At 38.1% G+C, this 21,780-nt stretch overlaps 1 protein-coding gene across 3 annotated transcripts; it reads right to left on the bottom strand.

Annotated features, from left to right (window-relative positions):
- Positions 1 to 467: 467 nt before the first annotated feature.
- Positions 468 to 21,733, bottom strand: LOC122187459 (serine/threonine-protein phosphatase 4 regulatory subunit 1-like). Of its 3 annotated transcripts, none has more exons than XM_042884973.1 (20): positions 21,621 to 21,733; positions 21,469 to 21,513; positions 16,001 to 16,133; positions 15,557 to 15,663; positions 15,179 to 15,321; positions 14,498 to 14,644; positions 13,876 to 13,983; positions 12,764 to 12,829; positions 12,070 to 12,228; positions 11,417 to 11,610; positions 10,637 to 11,070; positions 9,550 to 9,782; positions 8,431 to 8,520; positions 7,742 to 7,927; positions 7,263 to 7,424; positions 6,614 to 6,714; positions 5,446 to 5,566; positions 5,100 to 5,234; positions 4,552 to 4,693; positions 468 to 3,569 (listed from the first exon to the last, which is right to left on the bottom strand). In XM_042884973.1, exons 1-20 carry the CDS (start codon positions 21,625 to 21,627, stop codon positions 3,415 to 3,417), a joined length of 2,868 nt encoding a protein of 955 aa, XP_042740907.1. In that variant the 5' UTR covers positions 21,628 to 21,733; the 3' UTR covers positions 468 to 3,414. The 3 variants fall into 3 exon arrangements, with proteins under 3 accessions (XP_042740907.1, XP_042740905.1, XP_042740908.1); XM_042884971.1 differs by having other exon boundaries at positions 8,431 to 8,535; positions 21,621 to 21,732; XM_042884974.1 differs by lacking the exon at positions 21,469 to 21,513 and having other exon boundaries at positions 8,431 to 8,535; positions 21,621 to 21,731.
- Between the last annotated feature and the right edge of the window lie 47 nt (positions 21,734 to 21,780).

Genomic DNA, 21,780 nt, shown 5'->3' with positions numbered 1-21,780 from the left:
TGATATGAGAAGCAAATCCAACCAGCCAGGTGCTGATTACTCATTCCCCCCTCAAAGTCTAAAAGCTTCACAATCATTCATTTATGCAGGATGTCTGAGAGCATCACTCTGAAAAGAAGTCCAGAATGTTGCTCCTAACTAAAGTTTGGAAGGATATAATATAAAGATCTGAATGCCACTCTCATCCAACACATCCACAAGCCTTTTCCACTTAAAATATATCTTGTTAGAGCTCCAGTTCTGACAGAATCTAAGTTTCAAAGTACTGCTGGCATGCTTGCTTTGAGGAGTAAGTGCCGAAAGCTGCTTCAAATCTACGGACATCTAATGGATTTTTTATCACACATCATGATGAATTCCAAAAGACACTGGTTTAAAGAGATGATTGCACTTACGACAGGGAGATTTTCAGTAACCAAAGGAACACATTCTTATTCCACTAATGACAAAAGTCAGTTACAAGCTGATTTATAAAACAGTCACAGATTTTATTGAGATAAATACAAATAGAAAGTTACATAGATTCTCTATTCTGACAAATGAATGACACTTCCAGAGTGCCTCCATTAACTGGGTTCTAAACAACACTGTGTACAGTCACAGCTGCCACTAGGGCAGCATCCCCACAGATGCCAAGTGTACATCATACGTAAGATACCAGTGAGTTTGAATTCCAAGCAACATGACTAACATGCTTTGGATTACAAGTGCTTGATGATTTCCTGTAACAGTCAAGCAATATTGCACCCACTAACATTATTTTCATGTTCCTTAGCTAGAAATGCTTTAAAGTGATATTCATACTGTTTTTGTGGAAGTGGATTAACTCACTTTGTTTCGTCTGGCTTTTAAAATACATACTTTTTTTTTTTTGCATAATTTAAACCCAGAGGATTGTATGCTAACACACAGCTTTACTCATCACTGTATACATTTGTCCAGAACAAGATGTAAAGTGCAGTCTTTAGTCATGCTGAAATCATTTCTAGTAGAAAATTGCAACAAAAAGGCAAACCTTGCAAAGGGTAAACCTGCATCAACAGACCTGCACCTTGTCATACAAAAAGAAAAAAAGACACTCCCAAAAGCTACGGTGTCCTCCATTAGTGCATGCAACTGTAGAGTTCAAACAGATTTTTGAATGCTCCAAATGAAATCTTACCATTTGGAACAGATGTGATTTTCAGAGCTAGAGAGGTATTAAATACTGTCAAAAACAAAGATCTGTATTTAGTTTTTAGTGAACTTCTACAGATGGTGGCTTATTGTTCATATATATATGTATATATATATTCTAACTAAAAATTCTTGATGAATACTAATCAAACATGCCAAAACACAAAAGCTTGTGTGTTTTTCAGTGGATTATTGCAAGGTGACAAAACATTATCTAACAGAGACCTGGGCTGTGTCAATGCTCAACTTCATGTACATTACAAACATACTTACATATACACACAAAAATTTTGATCAGTGCTGAGAAATTTAGTGAGCTGGTAATAGAAAAACAGAAGTAAAACCTTCTCAGAAAGGCCTTAGAAAATTTGAACTGTTATAAAATACCAATATAAAGCCAGCATTAGAAAAAGATATTAGAACTAGAAAAAATTAACTTGAATAATCTTTGTTAAGAAATTGCAATCATAAAAAGTCTGTAGAACCAGTTAAAATTATTAAAAAAAATTGTAAAAAATTAATTGTAGAATGCTGCAGAACTTACAGCTTATGCTGTTTCTGTAAGAGCAGTGATGGCAATGGTACATTTCTGCCTTTATTTTCCAAAAGTATTGCGAACTCACAAGAAAACAATTTATTACAAATACTGTACATTATAATACAAGACTAGTTAGACAAACTGATACAAAACTGTACCCTTAAAAAATACAGCAAGTAGGTTCCTCAGCTGGACTCTGCATCTCAGACATGCCACATCTTAAAAAATAATTTAAAGAAGTGAAATAAGAGGACAGAAATATCTCCACAGGTCTACTGACAACAAATTAATGGGTACACAAAGTAACTTATTACATGAAACCATTTTTCTAGTATTGAGAACTTTTTCCTCTTGAACAAGACAAACTACCAAACCAAACCAAAAAAAAAATAAACCTCTTTTTGTTTCAGGCCCTACGGGGGTAACGTAGGTTTGGAGCATAACAGAAGACAGCATCCACCAAGAATTATCAGCTTTGTAATTCTGCAAACTAGTCAGAAGCTGTCAGATTAATGCAATTTTGTTCCATCTGTATATTGTCTTCTGAAAGACCTAAATCAACAAAAGGCACGTCCTGCTCAAGCCTAAGGATCTCAGCAGCCTACACCTGTTGTCTGCCTCTACACTTACCATATAATAAACAAAAGTTCTAGAGCAAACTGAATTAACACCTTTACCCTGAACACTTACGATTTGGAGTTTCTCCAGAACTTAGATGTCCTCTACATCTTACAAAAAAAGTAACAGGCTGATGGGGATCTGAACGTTGGCCCACTTCACAGTGCTTTTCAAATGAAAGAGACCTGTAAAAGAGCCTAGATAATACCTAGATAGATAAAATCCTGTGATATCCTTCCAAAGATACTAACGTGTAGTAAGAACTGAATCCTTTAGCTGAAGGGAACTTCACTAGGATGGAATGAGTAATTTTCAGTTTGAGACATTAACAGTCTCTACAGCTACAAGCACCAGCAGTAACAGGAGCAGCGTTAACACCTGTAAGAGTACAGTTTAGTAATAAAGTAACAGAAAAGTCACAAAAATGTCAGAGCTCTGTGCTTTGAAAAATATCACATTATATTAAGTAAAAATGAACCGTGCTTTACCTCCAGCAGAATAACTACTTCATAAAATGAAATGATTGAGCTTTTTTCCACTGATACAGAAAAAAATTCTTCATCTTTTTTTTGTTAAAAATTAAGAGCTATTTACATATATACAATTCCTCCAGTTAAAACAAAATGCAATACTTGAAACAATACAAAAGCTACAATAAAACTGAGAAAATAATATCTTCAGGTAAATTTGCTATAATGAAGTTGCAAGGTTTAGAAAATATTGCAAGCTTATAGCAAGCAACTACTGGAATTGTTTTGTTAAAAAAAAAAAAGTGATTTCTAATTACTGAGAACATAAACTATGTGTAAGAACTGACAACAGCAAATTGTGACCTAGCCTGCAGTTACCAGCCACATTTGTGAAGAAAAAAAGACCCAAAAATGAATTGGTCAAAAACAAAGGTAGAAAAACAGTTGTAGATGGAAAGTAGTCATGGAATGAAGATGATGGCAATTCTCAATAGGCCCTTTTTAACTCAAGAAGGCAAGAAGTAGTTTTTGTTTGTCCACCTTATTCATACTAACCATGAATGCTGTGCAAATAATAATTCTGATGTTCAGAGCTTACTGGAGAAGAACACACTAGTTTTGTTTCTCAGTGGGAGAACTGTCCATGTTGTTTTGCCTTAGTTTTATGGTAGCAAAGAAGGACACATCTTGATCTCTGTCAGACTGCAAAGCTTGAATAGTCTCCTCTGCAGCTTCTAGGTGAGGATTGCCAACACTCTTAAAATAAGCTGGAATAAGGGAGAAAATGAGAATTTTAATCAAAGCCAAAAAGAACCTTTTAAACCACAGGGCATACACAGCACAGAAATACCGAGGAAGCTGAAAATACATGGGGGTCTCTCATCTCATTTATAGACTCTGTAGAGACATTACAGCAAGCTAAGGAAACTGATAAAAATATGCAGCTTCTTATTTATCTTATTAGGTACATGAAGAATTTCTAGTTCCTAAATGGAAGCATATCAGCAAACAGAAAGAGGCTCAGGAAGCTGCAGCTATACAGTGTTTCAGAAAACACTCACCATAACTTTAAATGAGAAAAAACAGAGGAAATTTCTGTGCCTTGCTTTGATTAACCAGAAATCAGTCTTTTTTTGTTTTCCAAGGAATGATAATAGTGAAAAATCATAGCAGCACAGAAAACGACATTATCTCCTACTACAATTGTTACCTTGAGACAAAAACAAAGCAAACCGTTTCAGAAAGAGGTACAGCTTCATTTGAATTATCAAATGAAAATATACTTAATTCAAAATAAATGCATGAAATAAAGCAAGAGTAACTAAGATGATGTTTAAAATTTTGAAATAAAAAAAATATTTGCTGTAAGCATTACAGATACCAAAAATAAATACATGCAGTAACAGGGAGTAACAGAGCTACTTCCTGCCTTAAGCAAGTATGTAACTGCCCCCTAGTGGATGAAGGACTGCACTTGATGGATTATCCCTGCCAATTTACAGCCCCTTATGGATGATGAACAACCACTTCAAGTCAAAAAAGACAGTGTTATACATGTGTAAATTCTGATTTAGGAATATAGATTTAAGTGCAATATCCCAGATTGCAATGTATCATCGTGCTTTCAGTATGAACAGAACTAAATAAGTTTTTACCAGTCAAGCTGGCCAATTTATGAGTAACTGCATTGGCAGATGAAGGACAACATTCATGAGACATGGACCTTTGAGAGGAAGTTAGAGACCATACCTTTCTCCAATAATGTCTGCCTCAGAGCCTTGGCAAGCAGAACCCTTACGTTTGGCACAGGATCCGAAGCAAGACTTAAAAGACTGGGCAGTAAGTGTTCAACAAACTGATCAACAGGCATACATTCTTCTTCTACCACAGCCTACAAGATAAAAGCAAAAAATAAGAGCAAAAGCTGTGTTAAAAAGACTGTTTTTGTCACTCTTTCCTATCTTGTCCTTAATTTTGCCTGAACATTCAAAAAAGTCCATGTAATCTCTTGTCCAAGCAAAGTCAAAGGAGGTATTACAGAATGTTATCATACTAGGACTTATTTCCCATCTCAGCTACAAGGATGCCAGAAAAGACAAGGATCAGTTTTTCCAGCAGGAGGCATAGCACAACAGAGGCAACAGTTTCAAAACTGGACAGCCATTCACTATTGCCAAGGCCAGACCAACGTACAGAATTTTAAGAAATTTTGGATTTCAGCTTTGACTACATTATTGGAAAGCCTCAAACTGGTTCCAAAGTTGATTTACATTTAACCACACAATGAAAATTCCAACCTGACAAATGAAGGCAAAAGCTTGTCTTCCAACCCACTTGGAGCAGTGGCGAAACCTCACTACGAGTTCATTAATGAAATTTAATCCCAGTGCACTTGCATTGTTTGCATAGAACTTCTGCAGTATTGCTACAACCTGTGAGCAAAGGAGAGGAGATGAAAAAAAAAGAAATGAAACATGTTGTAGCCCTGAGGAAAAGGAGATTGTTGTATTTCAATCTTACAAAGAGAAAACAAGCATATACAGCATAATCAGCTCTGCTTACAGAATTTAATAAATTATTATGTTTATTCTGGAGATAAGACTTCTGCAGAGAAAGCATAAGTGAAGATAAACAAAAACTAACCAGTTTGAAGGAGATCCACCGAACTTCTGAAACTTTATCAGAGCAGAGAGTTAGTGCAATATGTCTTAAGTAATCATAGACATCATTGGGATTGTAGAGTTCCAGTATCAGGATTAGCTGCCTGAAACAAAGAAGCAATTGGGTCACACAAGTGCACCACTAACCTGCTTCAACACCGACTGTTAGAGGTAAGGAAGACTCACTTGGAGCCTTGAAATTACTGTGGTTATTATGAAGCACTTGAACAGATCTTCTCTTTAGAAAGGTACATACACGTATCAAAAGAGGCACATGCTTTATTCAGTGAAGCAGTGCAAAAGAAACTTCTACCCAAACCAGCTGTCCAAATGCATCAAAATAACAAAAACTACAAATTGAAGCAGAATGAGAAGTTTCTTCACAACTTCAGGCCACTATCAGCTACCTTACTGCAACCTAAAAATGACAGATTTCTACAGAAAATTAAGGCTATGTTTCAGAAAATGATTTAATTTAGGAAACTGCACAGAGCTCACTTCAGTCACACCAACTACATTACTGCAGCCATCAACAAATCAACCACAAAGTAACAGCAGTCTCCACTAGATGTCAGAGGACCGCTGTACAACAGAACTGCACCACAGCAAGATTTAGTTTCTTGAGTTAAACTACAAAGGGAGATTACATCCTCAATATCACAAACAAAGCAGTGAGATAAATAGAAAGACCAGTTTTCAGCTGCAAACAGTTTACAAACATTCTTTGGATATATCAGTTATCAATAAGGTTTGCAAGAAAAAGAACTGAAGAATTGGGAGACTTCACTATCTCAACTATATCCCCAAATACCAACTGAATAATGCTTCTAACAATAGGTTACCTATCTGCAGGATAGCAAACACACAGAATCATTTTTCTAATACATTTCCTTAACTTTACAGTCAGTCCAGAACTGAGTAAAATCTGAAACCTCACTGAGTAGCATCTATCAGATTGTCTTATTTCAGAAGCTACAGGCAAATCAGATCTCCACTTTGATATGTGACAGGTATTCAAGCTTCTATTGTGCTCAATTACAACACAATTTGCATTTAAGAAAGAAAAAAATGCTAATTAGGATTAATATCCACTAACTCCTTAGCATAATAATCCATTTCCAAGTTAGTAATGTACATGAAAGTTCCCATACTCTGCCAACTCATAACGAAACCTCCAGTTCCTGCTGTTATCAGTCACCACAAATTCTTGAAGCTGGTAAAGATATTCTCGTCTTTTGTCCGCATGAAGTAACTGAAAAAAAGCAATATTACCATGAAACTACTCAAGTTAAAAACTCTGCTGAATTTCTCTATTAACATCTGTGTGTCTTTTCCCACTTGAAAGCAAGGTCATCCACAGGATATTTACTGCAAATTGTGCATAACCAGCCAACTACCTGGACAGGCCAGACAAAGATATCAAAAAAGAAAAACAAACCAACAAAACAAACCCACACAAATCTTCCCTTCTGCAAGGACATCTGACAAAGCACCATCTCTAGGCATAACAATTACCAACCAAAAACTACGGATCTTTGCTTACTGTGCAGCAGACCACAAACATTTGCTCCCTTCTCTCAAAGTACTAATTCTTTCCCTGTATCAGGAGCTTTTACAACCACGTTTACAGAAGTTTTCAGTTTTGATATTTTACTGGGTTATAAGAGAGAAGTGGCAGTATAGCACAGACTTTAGCTTTTACAATTAGATATTGATGCCTGTATCTCTAACTAAAACACCCTTTTTTTCCACTCAATTATGGTTTCTTGAGAAATTACATTAGCTTTTATGCTTTCCTACCTTTAGAAAATCATAGAGATGTTTAAGGACACCAATGCGCACTTCATCGAGATCTTTCAGGAAACCATTGAAAATTGGCACCAGATCAGCAGCTGTTAGCTGATCCCCCAGAATAACTGCCAGCTCATGTATAGAGAAAGCCAATGTCCGACGTACTTTCCACTGCAAACAGTTTAAGAATTGATATAGATTAGGCACAATCATCAGAAAACTAAACAAAGCTTTCAAAGGCACCCATGTGAGGGACTGAGAGAGCAGAACAATTGAAGCAAGCTGCACAGCAGTAGGAAGTGCCAATTACATTTATGGACTGATTTAAATTCTGACTTTTTTATTTTTAGTCTATCACTTACAAGAAAGTCTATTATAACTTCAGCGCAGCAAACCAAAAAAATAAAAAGCTACTCAAAACTCTGGTTGGAGACAACTTTTTCATTTGTTTGGTTTTGCTTGGTTGTGGTACTTGTTTTGTTTTTTACCTGCACATCTGAGGCCAGGGTCTCATAGGTATCTTTCAAGCAGTGCCAGTTTTGCCTGCCCAGCGTTAAGGCCACTCCAGGAAGACTGTATGCACAGTGCTTGGCTATTTCAGTATCAACCGTCTGGGCACGAGCAGGGTCAGTCATGGACAAGTACTGGTCAAGTAAAGGTTGAGGTATGATATCCTGTAAAGCAAGAGAGCACATGAGAAACACACATTTTCCTTTAATTTAAAAATCAGTAAGAAAACATTCCTGTTGTACTACAGTATTGTCTTGCTACCAATTAGTTGGCACCTAAATTAAAACAACAGCAACCCTGTTTTGTGGGTTAGCTTCACTGTAAACGACTAATTTGTCTTCCCATTAAAATACACCATTCAGTAATGAACAATAAATATTACTTTATCAACATGCTACATTGAATCAAACTGAAAATACATTCTTCACTGAATACAAACAATAAATCCAGTGAAAAGTATAGTTAACTCCTACTTTTGTTGCAGATTGCCTCTACCCAGTAGGCAGCACTTAAACTTGTTTACCAGAAACTATTTTTCTAGTTTTCAGATTTAAAATAAATTTCTCCTTAAATGCTCAGAGCATTTCTTCATATTTTACAACTGCAAAAGCTAATGCTGTATTAAGGATAAGATGAACTCAGCTAAAGCAGGTGGTATTTCAGTTACCTGTAACTTTGATTTGTCGTCTTCAAACGGAGGATGATTCTCCTGTTCTTTCTTTAAGAATACACTGGTTCCTCTGTGTTGTTCTGAGTCCTGCAGAAGGACATTCTAGGCAATGAAATCAGACAGCCTTAGCACCATTTGCAATATTTCAAAGCATCACACCAAGAACAACGCAATTCAGATACAAAACAGCCTTTTGTAAACAAAACCTTGTACAGGCAAAGCCTTGCTCAGTGTTTGTACAAGTGCAAAAAAGATAACGGTTGAATACTAAAGACAAACACTATTAAGGCTGCAATAACAAAAAGGGGAACGGTAGTTAGATTTACTTATAAAAACAAAGGTATTTTAATGCAGTAAACTAACATTCATTCAGAGTTTGAATGGCTACTTTTACTACATTTTTTATTCTTGAACTGAAATTAAAGATTAAGCAAGGTAGCAGAGCAGTTGCTTCACTAAATCAATATGATAAATGTGTAACTTTTGGAAAAACAAAAAGAAAAACAAACAAAAAAAAAATCACACATCTTCCTCCAAATATGAAAACTGAAAGAATTAAAAGGTTTAAAAGGCCAAAACCACAGGGAGTCTTAAAAGATCACACAGTTTGGATGTTGGTCTTTTTAAGTTTTCGTTTGTTGGTACAATTTTGTTTGTACAGTTTTAAGTACAGCTTTTGTTCACAAATGAAGCTGGTTTTTTTTTTTTATTTTATTCTTCCTTTATTCAAAATTATTATCAGAAATACTATTAAGGCACAAATAATTCTGCAATGTGTACATTGTGATCAAGAAATTGTGTGTGTACCAGGAACTGTGTAGATGTCCCATCTAATTCAGCCTTCCACATGAAGATAAAAAGATTTTAAATTTATCGCAGGAAGAACTGAGACTGTACTTGATATGTTTCATATGAAAAACCCTTCAGGGTTACCACAAAGTTTTACCTCCCAGGTTCTCTGTGAGTACACAGAAATAATAACCCTCAATAGTTTTATTTTGGTAGCAATACTTAAGGGCCTATAGGCCAGAATTGGGTCGATGTCACTGTCTACATAAAAACACTACTTCAGCTGGTAAGAATTCCTATCAGCCACAAAGCACAACACATACTTACCGTGCTTTTCAGTACACTGGTAGTGGGCTGCTCACTGATGCTATCTTGGGTCATAGAGGATGAAAGAGTGCCTTCCTCCACCTGGTTACAGGTTGCATCTGAAACAGCTGTTTGATCTGAAATGGTTTGGTTCTGAAGTTCACCACTGCTCTCTTCCATTTTTCTGGTCTCACAATCCCCAACAGAATCAAACTGAGCAGCTCTGAGAGCAGCAGACAACACTTGGACCTGAGCTGTATAAAGCAAAAGATACCATTCAGTCTCCTTTCTGCACTTAAAAGAATTAAACTTGTAATTACTTAATCTGAAGGAATAAAAAAAGTCCAAACTAAGCTTCACATAAACATGCAAACACTTGATATTTGAAAGGCCAATTACTCTTCCACAAAATCTCCACTTTAATACATCCAAATTGTTGCTCTTAATTTATGTTTTCAACAGAAACATCTACTAATTTCTACTACTGAAAGACATTTCTGAAAATCCTCATGAAGTATCACAGCATACCAGCTCACATCCCATTCCTCACCACGTCAAACATATTAATACAAATTATTTTTAATATTCTTGAATTTTTAATGCCTTCTCCAGGCAGCTGAATATGCATTTAAAAACATTATTAAAAAATTCTAGCTAGGGAAGGAAATTAATCACACCACTTCTAAACTGGTTAGCAGAAGTAGATGGAAAATAAAAGGTCAGGTTTACCACTGACCAGTATCACCAGTTAATGTGGACAAACTGTACTGTTACAGTGCACTGCTTCTATGAACAGGAAGTTACTAATTGTTCAGAATGCAAAAAACCACAGTAGCTGTATTTCCACATGCCTACAGCAAGCAGCTTCAAGACACAACAGAGGATAATTTAAAGGAGAAGAATAGTAGAATACTTTGGAAATTAGGGAAACAGAAGAATTGATAAAAGGCATATTTACAAGCTAATTCACTGCAACACTTGAGAGATTCAGTGGAATGAGAAACTTGATTAAGGATGACCGATGTCATCACCACCAAAAAGCAGCCAAAGATTTTTGTAAAGGTGAGGATCTACTGGGAAAAAATGTTATTTTCTTTGTTAGTCTCACCTTGAACATCTGGATCATCTATGTGCTCCTGTAAGCTTTCCAGAACCTTTTTTATTTCACTGCTAGCAACGCAGTTATTACACGGCCCTGAGCAGCTGTCTTTGTGCTTCTCAGTCTTGAACTGAAGCAACTCCAGCTCCTGACTTATATCAGGCAGCGGAGGCCGCCAGTAGAGAAAAGTATTAAATACATCCTCAGAACACTGTAGCCTTGAGGTAACTGCTGGAAAATTGATGTCCTTAGCGACTTCCACACCAGCAACAACTCCATCATCCTGAGGCAATCTAGACAGATCTTCTCCAGAACTCATACAGCAATCTGAACTTGCTTCCCACGTGTCTCTACTGAGGTTCTCAACAGAGACTGGCACATTAACTTCAGCTGAAGTCTCCTCAGTTGATGACTCTGATTTGATTTCCATTGGTTGTTCCAAACTGATAACAAACACACAGTTATCCATATAAAATATCTATAACAGTAATTCCTCAGTGAAATACTTCAGAAAAATAGTTTCAACTACAGAAGCTTATTTTCTCTGCAGAAAGACAGAAAATATGTTAGTACTATGCTTTATTTCACCAGTTTTCCCTTTATCTTCCTTTGAAGCCATAAACATCAATTACACTTTAATAATGTGGCTACACTCAGACGTACATGCAAGACTTCGTATTTCATTCCTTTCCTGGAACTATTTTCAAGATTTTTACCCCAAGCAACAACTAAAAGAATTACCTTCTTATTTCTCCCTTCCCCTACAGGACATCTTTCCCATGATTTTACCTGCATGATGCAGCATTTGCAGTAGAGGCAATTACAGTCACGTTGTTGCTTGGTTGGCAGGAATTGGAATTTACATCTTGTGCTGATGGCCGGATGCTCAGTGTCCCATCTTCTCGGATGTAGAGTCCAGCACTTGACGGATTTGCAAAAGTGGAAATAAAAGGGCCAAGAGACTGAAAAGCTGCTTGACGAACCTGGTGTAGGAGAAAGACAACATTCAGGATTCGTGCAACTCCTGTAGAGCTAATGCTTAAAATAAAATTAGGCTTGAAGTTGTTTCTTACTACAACAGCTTCATTTAATACCAAAAATAACCAATTAACAAATAAGTGGCATCTATAAAAAGAATGCTGGAATATTAAACATGCATCTACAAACATGGTAAGGGTCTCAGTGCAGACTTCAAAGAACACATTTAACAAAAGCAACCTATTCTCTGAAGACTACACTTAGAATTTCTATCAATTTTCTTTCATAGTAACAAAAGAGGTAAAGCAAGTTAAAAATCTTTTTAGAGAAGCTTAAATTTTACTAGATTAGAGTCTTACCCTAGCAAATTTTGTGTGGAGAACTTACAGTGTGCCTCTGACTTGCTCATTATTTGTGTATGATCTGCCTGGGGGGACGCACCAGTGACAAAGCGAGTTACTTACCCATCTACAAGTGTCACTAATAAGACTGATGAAGAGTGGGGACAGTTTGCTCCTGCGGACCTCTGGGGATGTGGTGTAAGACACTGCCATAAAGCATTCAGCACAAGCTTTTCTCATGCCCCAAACACTATCAGAACAAAGCTCAAAGAACTTGGGAATCTGCCAAAAATAAGCAAAACCAAGACAAATTAAAGACTAAGCAAAGACTGTAGTAACTTACTATCAGTATATTTCTTTGGAACTGGAGACGACGAAAACTCACAGAACAGATGAGTGAGGACAGGTTAAAAGTAGTTTTTCCCCTGTTTCTTCAGTTAATATATATTTCCCATTTACTTTTATTAGGGCTTTATGTATAACTACATGTACTGGAAAATATAATTTCAGGAAAAGTTAGCCATTTATAATTATAACTTGATTGTTCATCTAGTTCAGGGAAAAGAAAGTCAGTAGTTCAAAAGTATACATATGAGCCACCAATTATATTTAAAAACATTCTGAAAAACAAGAGCTGTTTATTTCTGCTCAATTCCAGTTCTGACATACAATTGCAATCAAGCCTTATACAAAACCATTTCAAAAATGCATCAACATAGATTACAAGAAAAGACCTCATTATTCAACTTTTTGAACTGATAAATACATGCGTTGTAAATGGATTTGGATTTTTATTTTTTATTTTTTCCCAACATACCAGAAGTCTTTCTGTGGCTTCTTGCCCGACTGCATTACAAATGTCACCAAAATTAGCCGCACAAATCTGAAGAAAAAAAAGTCAGTAACAACATTCTGGACTTTTCAAGTGCTTTAGTTTCATCATGAACTTCACCACTTACGCCCAGTAACAACTGCACATTTGACTATTCAAATTTCAGCCATGTAACTACATCCTGTAACATTAGCTCACCCCAGATAAAGACTCGATAGAGCAGGCTTCCGTAAGCCACATGTCTCTGAAATCAATAGTGAAAAGTACTCTGCATTGTGAAGAGTTTCATCTGCTTCAGTAATAATTAAAAGGGCCCAACAAGCCTACTGGAAGTTTAATGACTTGGAACTTCAGCTGTCAAAAATAAAGCAGACTAAAACATGATATGAGGGTCAGGACTTAGGTGCACTGATAGAACTCTCTTTGCTGGCTTAAGCGCTTTGCTGAAGCAAAGTTTAACCAAGGTCTCAAGTTGGTGCCATTTACAGGGCAGTAACTTACAAATTCTATAATTAAGGCAGGATAGGACATTCATTCATGATGCAAAAGAAGTAGCTGAAATCTAAAATCAATTAACATGGGCCTCCATTAATGTCTGATTTATTTAATGTAAGTCAGAATTATAATGGTCTAACACAGGTCACATTCCAACAACCACAGCTTACATTAGGGTCCAAACTGAAGTTCTAAGTGACCTTTAAATCTACTGAACTATTTTAAGACTTCATAGTATGAATTTCCTTTGTACTTGATCATAACTTAGAATAAATCTCACACTTCTGAGACTTCTCTGTTCAATAATATAGGATGAATCTCTCAAATATCTACTCCTTCTGAATTTCTGGTTTTGAAGAACTGACCATGGTGGTTTAAGTATTGGTTGTGAAAAATTATTAAATGGTCCCAGGCTTGCTATTCCCAAAGGACTGTTACCTATTTCTTTACTGAACTTCAGAAACTACAGCCATTCCAAAAACTGGAAAGCATTCTTCTAAGAATCTTTCAAATTTCATCAGCAAAAGTTATAATTTAATTCTTCAAGTAGGCATTTGAATAACTACATATACACAAATTCTTTCAGTTGAAAATACACCAACCTTTCGGACTTGAAACAATTTCCCATCACTACAAAGTTCACAAAAACGAGGAAGTAGCAAGTGCTCAACTGTTGTTCTGCTCAGCATAGAAGCCATTTTACAGATTATCTGAAATGAAGAAGAGAATATGAGGAAGGACAAGAAAATTAGAAAGCTTATAAGCAAAGTCCCAAACTGCTCCTAAAAATTACTTGTGTTTTTTAAATCTCTCAATATAAGGTATCAAGTCCTGACCTTGCCCAAATCCTTTGAGAATTTATGTTTTTCCAACAGTGTTCAACATTACAAATAACTAACAAACTTACAGATTCAAGATCTAACAGCTTAACAGACAAGCTGTGGTTCCAGCTTCAACTATATCACTACAGCACTTCTGCAATTTGCAACTGAGCAAATTATCATAAACAGAGAAATACAACAAACTGCAATAGCGATGGCATAGAAAGTTTAGGTTCCATGATTACTGTAGAGCTCTTAGGCTTATTAAAGTACTGCACAAAAGCTGTCACAAATACATTCCAAAAGGGCTTTATAACAACACTGATAAAAAAAATAGAAAAAAAAGCAATTAAAGAAAAGCCTAACAAGGTAAAGATACAAGCTCTCTTTCAAGTTCACTCACATTCACAGCTTCCACTTTATACTCATCATCACTGTCAGGAGCAGAGAGGTCCAACAGAATTGGACACACTTTGTTTTCAATGTCACTCTGAGAAACAAGATCTTGTTCCAAAAGTATGAGCAGTGCTTCTTGACCTGCTTTTCTAACCTGTTAATGTGAACAAACAGAAGTCTACAGCTGTAAAAACAACATTTACTGATGTGAGAGCTACAAGAGGTATGCTTCTGTAGAACACAAAGGTACAAGGTTAAAGAAAGAGGAAAAAAAAAAAAAAAAAAAAAAAAAAGTTAAAAGTTGTTTTTTTAAAAAAAAAGTTTAGCACTATAAATAATTAATAATAAATATTAAATGTTAATCTAATTGTTAGATGCCCTTGCATCACATTGTGAGAAGCCAAAATCTGAAGTGTAAGTCAGAATTCAGAAGCCATGACTCCAGTAACACAATGTCAATATGCCATTAGGTAAATCCTGCAAGTTCCCCACTAAGGGAAGTAAGAAAAAATGCATATATTCAGACTTCCATAGTAAATTGTGCTGCATTCAATAAATACAAAGTGCTACAGAAGAACTGGATATCAATTAACAGGGAATTCCTTATTGCCTTTTTTCTCGTGCTTCAGGATTACCAAACCACAACACAATTTCCAGATATTTCACTCACACAGCCTGTTTTTCCTACCTGATTGTTCACATCTGTCAGATATCTCACCACTATGGGCATCAGGTATTCAAAAAACGCTGTTGGGAATTTTGGTCGACTTTCTTGCAGAAAAATGGCAATTGGAGGTATTTGTTCCATCAGCTCTGTACGTACAGTCGGCTCTACCAATTAAAAAAAGCAAAAACTAAATCAGGAAATTCAAAATTAAAAGCCTTAAGAAAAAGGCAGGATTTTATTTTGGTCTAACGTTTACAAAATGGACTAAAATGAAAAGACTCAAAACATACAGAAATGTTACCACTGAGATTGCTGGTTTCTGAAGGAAATAAATAGAATAACCTCGCAACACATCACCATGGTCCAGAATTACAAAAATTAAAATAAATACATTCAAACCTGCATCTTCAGAGAGCCTGACCACAATTTCCATTACAGTCAGGAAATCTTCCTCATTACTGCTGAAATCTCGAAAGACATCCAGAAGACCTCTGGCGATAATCTGCCTGTGAACAGACAACATATTAATCGCCTTAGTATCTTGTCAACAACATGGGTGGAACATGGCAGGATCTTAGCAAAACCAGATGGAAACCCTAAAACACAAGACCAAGATCTACTCTGATCATTCAGACATACAAGGTACACAATTTTGCCAGGCTCCAACAAAACAAAGATGGAGTCCAAAGACATTAAACGACCAACAGATTAAACTACCTTTTATGGAAAGTATTTTGTAACAGCTTGTTTTTCAAGCAAATGTTCAATTTAGCAAAATAATGAGAGAAGTAGTGAACCCCTGACATCCACTAGTAGACTCCAGCAGAACTGTTGAATCCTTACCTGTTAAATACATTTTCACTGAAGGCATATTTTTCTAAACGAGCCAGTGGGGTCAAATTGTCCTGTCCTGGAATGTCTAAGAATGCTGTTATCCTCATGCTATCACAGTCTGGTCCATAATCTTCAAATCCAACTTGAAAGACAAGTATAACAGAACAACAAAACAAAGCAATTTTAAAAATCACACAAAAGTCAGCAAGAGATGCTGAATACAAAATATCCTACACCAACACTTTTTTCAGAACTATCCTTCAAAGCAAAACTGTGCATCACTGAAAACCGCTTACAAAAATCTCTAAGTTGTGCCTAACTAAGTGCAGAGCAACACTTGTGTACAGAGCTGTAAAGTCAAGCCTTGAAGTGCAATCTATTTCAGCTGTCATAATATCTCTCCCTTTAAACATTTCACATTGCAACTTGAGTGAGCTAACTACATGCATGTTAAAGAGGGCTCAGGTGAAAGAATTACGTGCCACCAACTAACAGACAAATTCAGAATAAGAATCAGTCCCATTACGAGAAATGGCAATTTTTGCAATGACAAAATCCCAAACCATATTGCTTTGAACCCACAAACTCTTGTCTGCTTCAAAGCTACCGAGGCTCCTTTTTCTCACTGAAGTCATGGGTCTCACTCATCTACATCACGCTGGTAGCCTAGAAAACACCTCAACTTCACCTCATTTCTAAGGGAGCCTTTTACTGCAGACATTATTAACTACAGAGTTTCTCTCATTTCATATAGAAACACATACAGCAATCGAAGTGGCAGAAAATACTGCACTGGAGTAGCTGATATTTCTCAGTTTAAAACTTTCCCAGCAAAGCACGCTTCTGAATTATTCGGACTTTGTTCACACTAATAACAGCAAGTGTGATACTCCTTAAACACAAATCATGCCACTACTGCTTCTCAGATGCAAGGTCTCAGAACAGCACATGTGCTAGGAGTGACAAGCACTGTAAAACAGAAGCCAGTTCCTGACTTGGCAAGACATTACATTAGGTATTTAGATTGGTAAAGAAAACACAAAACTGGTAATAATTCGTAAGCACAATGACAAGCCAAACGGTCTGTGTTTGAAACTGCCTATAAAAAAATCCAGGCACTCCAGGCTGCTTCCATAGGCAGAGAACTCCTGTCTGCAGGGAGGGGAAGTTTAAAAAAAAAAAAACAAACAACACAACAACCCCCAAAAGTACCACCAAAATATACAGCAAACCATTGGCTAAACAAATAAACAAACCAGACACAGTTTCGTTTATAGCATCAATTTCTCCTGCTTACAAAAAGGGGAAGAACAGGACATACTTAGCAGATTAACAGATATGCACGTGAAGACCTACATAACCACCCCTTCAGTACTCTGGTTAAATAAAAAACTGAAGTATTTCCAAATACATCATCCCAGACTGTATAAAGCTTTTGCACACCCTAAAGAGAAGTCGTTATTATTTCATAATACTCTCTCAAATTGCCAGGAGGTTAAATGGTGCATATACAGAATCACAGCGTTCCCGACACAACAATTTCTTCAGCACTGCAGTGGCTGTACCTTAACCAGTACAACGAAGTTTCAACTCTATCCATCCTTTACCACTGGTTTTCTGTCACCAACACTTCTCTAAAGAACCCCTTAATCTGAGACCAGGTGCGATGGACTTTGGCTCTAAACTGCATCAATATCCACTACAAATCTTTATACAAATGATAATCTGTTACTCAGGGGCACTAAGCCTTGGCTTTTTCCCCGCAAGGAGAAAGTCCAATTTTATACATATGACTGATTTCCCATTATTTAATACTCAGGTTTCACTTTACATGCTTAAATGGACTGAATCTATAGAAGACACTGCTTTCAAACTCACAGAAGACATCCATTACTTTGAGTAGGAAATGGTTTCCTTGTATCAGACGCAAACTGAAGCCATAACATTCTCCACAGAAATACAGGTCATTAAAAAAAAAGAAAGAAATTATTTGGACATACTCAGGGCAAAACATTACGCCGCAGTCCTCTGGGGAACAAAAGAATAAAACAGACTGGATTTCTGAAGACATCATTTCTAAGGAACCTATTCCAATTTTAAGACAGAGCAACTCTACTTGTTGGAGACAAGCTCCCACCAACAGCTCAACGGAACTCAAAAAGACGACAATTGTGGGTTTAGACCAATTGTTCCCACTTAAAATGTATACAGACAAAGAGAACCCACAGCTACCTGACCAGAAGCACGTGCTACTCATTCTTATACTCGTTCTTATGGCAGCCTTAGTTTCATTCAAGGGGCCATTATTATTTCTAAGAGCACGTAAACAACAACCATGAAGTTGTCAGGTTCAAATCACTTATTTGCACAAGTGTAGATAGTTTACACTGCACAGAGCTAATAGGGATTGATCTATCCACATGCTGGGATCCCTCCAAGCTCGTCTGAAGGTACCAGCACTTCCTGCTTCAAAGCAAACCCACTGTATGACTGAGGGCTGGCAGGAAGCTACAGGCTGTAGGAGTGGATGCACATTTCCTTTTGGAGATTGTAACTCTTTCCCATCTCATAAACCAATTTCTGCCCATCCCCACGCCTGCACAATTGCAGCATTACATATTTGAAGTGCACACAGACTGAGCACTCTTGCACTAGCTGATTTTTGAGGCTAGCCACCTGCTGTGCAAGGATCCACTGAGGCTTGAAAACAACACAAACAATAATAATGAAAACCCAACACACTTGCCATTAACTTCATCTAGTTCCCACTTGTACTGAACTACAGAGCAACTCAAAAATGAATGCACTCAGCAGCCCATTTTACTATTGGCCCCTTCATACATTTTGAGCAGAATTCCTACCAAGTCAAATGATAGTGAAACAAATCTCTATAGCCTGACCATAATGCTACACCTAGGATTAGCTTTACTAGTTGAGCAGTTTTATTATTCATTTAAATTGGCTAAGTACACATTAGTGCTTCTAGGACCTGAGGGAAAACAGAGTAAACCACTTTTACTAAGGATGAAGAGAGTTAAATACTCGAAATTTTTGCATGCACTCTCAATACCCGGAACAGTCACAGCAGAACCCATTTCCACTTCTCTCACAAATTTTTTCCCCATAAAGGAAGCAGCTATAGATAGCTCCAAGGTTTAGACTACAGGGTAGCAGTAAATAAATGGAAAAAAATAAGGTGGTACTTCTAATGTATATAATATTTGCTCACAGGTGAATGAAGTATTTATTCAGCACTTTCTTTCCAGTGAAACAAAAAAACTTCAAATCTGCTCAGCTATAAACAAGAACTTCTGGTCAGCCCTGAGGTGGTCAGACAGATGGATCTGATGGGCTCTACAGGTCCCTCTCAACTGAACTACCTAAGCCTATCCCACGTGTTGGAAGAACACCTGTGATAGTGTATATATATATATAGAGGAAACTAATGGAGAATGAATGCCTAACTCCAGGACAAACCCACAAAACGCTATGAGATATTTGCACTTATTTCTGCTGTTTGTGCTTTATGCTCAGCAAACAGAACTCAGATGACACACTAGTATCTTTGTTTTATTGCAGACAGAAAAAAAAGAGAAATGGAACTGGGAACAATTCAATGATGGGATTCAATTCAACTGATGCAATCAATTCACATAGCTGAGCATTTGCTAGCACTATGAAAAGGATTTTTGTTTGCTTTTTTTTTTTTTTAAATTAGAGTAGAAAGAATCGAATATTTCTAAGTCTTAAATAAGGTGCTGTTGCAGCTCTCTGGCTGTTAGAGAAACTCAGGTGAGACTGATTCTGCTCTACAGAACAGATGAAATGCATCATCTGATATCTTTCTCACCTAAATTCCGCTCAAAACTCGCATGCTTTGTCATTTAAGGTCTTGGTGTGGCCTTCTTTCATTTACTGACTGCAGTAACCAGCAATCTCCAGTACCTACTTATAACAACTCCTTATAGCACTAACAAGGCTCCAAATCCTTATGTACTAAAAAACCCATGTACTACAAGTATTACCCTCCAAGGTTTCCCCATTTCTAATTATAATTTACAATTCAATAAGACTCACACCGTTACAATTTAAGTCTCTGCACAAATATCAATGTGTAATACACTTACAGATACAAACACAAAACAAAATGAGCTATCTTGCATACTGTTAATCCCAACATTTTCTAAATATTATCAAAATACAAATGAACACTTTTTGTCCTACTACCCAAAAGGGCGAAGCCTCAAGCACTGAAAGCAAAACCAGTTAGCAGCACCAGCTAATGACGTTCCATAGGAAGATCCCCTCCCTGCCTGCAGAGGCCACATCCCTGCACACTTTGCCAGGGGACACTTAGCCTCTTTAACACCCCACAGAATGGCCAGGGTTGGAAGGGACCTCAAGGATCACGAAGCTCCAACCCCCCTGCGACATTCAGGGCCACCACCCTCCACATTTAATACCAGACCAGGCTGCCCAGGGCCTCATCCAACCTGGCCTTGAACACCTCCAGGGTCGAGGCATCCACAGCCCCTCTGGGCAGCCTGTTCCAGCACCTCACCACTTTCTCTGTAAAGAACTTCAATGTTCTGTACCCAATGTTTCTCCTGCTGTTCCTCAAAATCACCTTCTTTAAACAGGGTTTAAACACTAATGATAAGATTCAGGAAAAGTTATTCTGTAATTATCCTTCTGCTGTACATTTTCCAGCACTGTTTCACAATAAAATTCACATGCTAAACAAACCAGTGCACAAACAAAACAAATTCTGCTTCCGTTTTCTTTTTTTTTTTTAATGGAAAACTCAACACAGCATCCCAACCACCCTATGTGCCAGCCGCTTTCTAGTTCAAACCAGCAGCAGCCGAAGCCTTATCTCCTGAGACACAGCTATCTCCAGGCTGCCCCGCACTCCTACAACTCTGACCCCACGACACAACTCCGGACCGGGGGCTGCAGCCTCGTCTGGCACCCAAGGAAGGGCACTTCACCTAAACACACGGGCTCGTGTCGGCTAAGAGCAGCACCGAGGCGGATTTTCTTTCACGCCCTGCCCCAGTAGCGCACACAGTAACGAAGTCTGCGCTTCGGAGATGCTCCAAAAACAAAACGCAGCGCCTTTAGCAAAGCTCTCAGAGGCCTCACCCATCGGAATTAGTACAGCAAAAATCCCCCCAGACGGCCCCGGCCAACTTTCAGCCACAACAACAGCACAGTCAATCCTTTAAGCCGCCCCCGGCCCCCCCCCCCCCGCCTCGCAGCTCGGCGGTCCCGACCCGTCGCCCCTCAGCACGGCGACGAGAGCGACGCGGGCCGCCCCGCCGGCACGGCGATCCCTCGGAAGGCCCGCGAGCCGTCAGACCGCCCGAAAGCCGTCCGGGGGTAAAAACGGAGAGGTGAAAAGAGCGTGACAGCGGGGCCGTGGGGCGGGGGAGGGCCTGAGCGGGGAGGCAGAAAAATAAAAAACGGTTACTCACAATCATCTAAGTCATCCTGCAAATCCACAAAATACAAAGGGATCCCTACGAACAAAAACAAAAGAGACACCGAGGGGTTGGTTCGAGGGGCGGCGGTGAGGACGGTCCGTGGCAGCGCTGCCCGGTGCCGCCCCCCGCCCGCGCCCACTTACCGGCCATCTTGGATCGGACATGGGCGAGGAGGAGGAGGAGGACGGGAGCGCGCGGGGAGGAGCCGCCCGCACTTCCTGCCCTCGGTTCAGCCTCCAAACGCGACCGGTTTAACAGCCGGCCGCTCCCCGCCGGCGGATCGCCCCTTGACGGCCGCCGTCC

This window comes from Lagopus leucura, unplaced genomic scaffold, assembly GCF_019238085.1.
Source record: "Lagopus leucura isolate 7727_CA_CO unplaced genomic scaffold, USGS_WTPT01 Super-Scaffold_100047, whole genome shotgun sequence".
NCBI lineage: Eukaryota > Metazoa > Chordata > Aves > Galliformes > Phasianidae > Lagopus > Lagopus leucura.
Note: the sequence above shows the minus strand (reverse complement) of the source record. Positions and strands in the feature narration are given on the sequence as shown.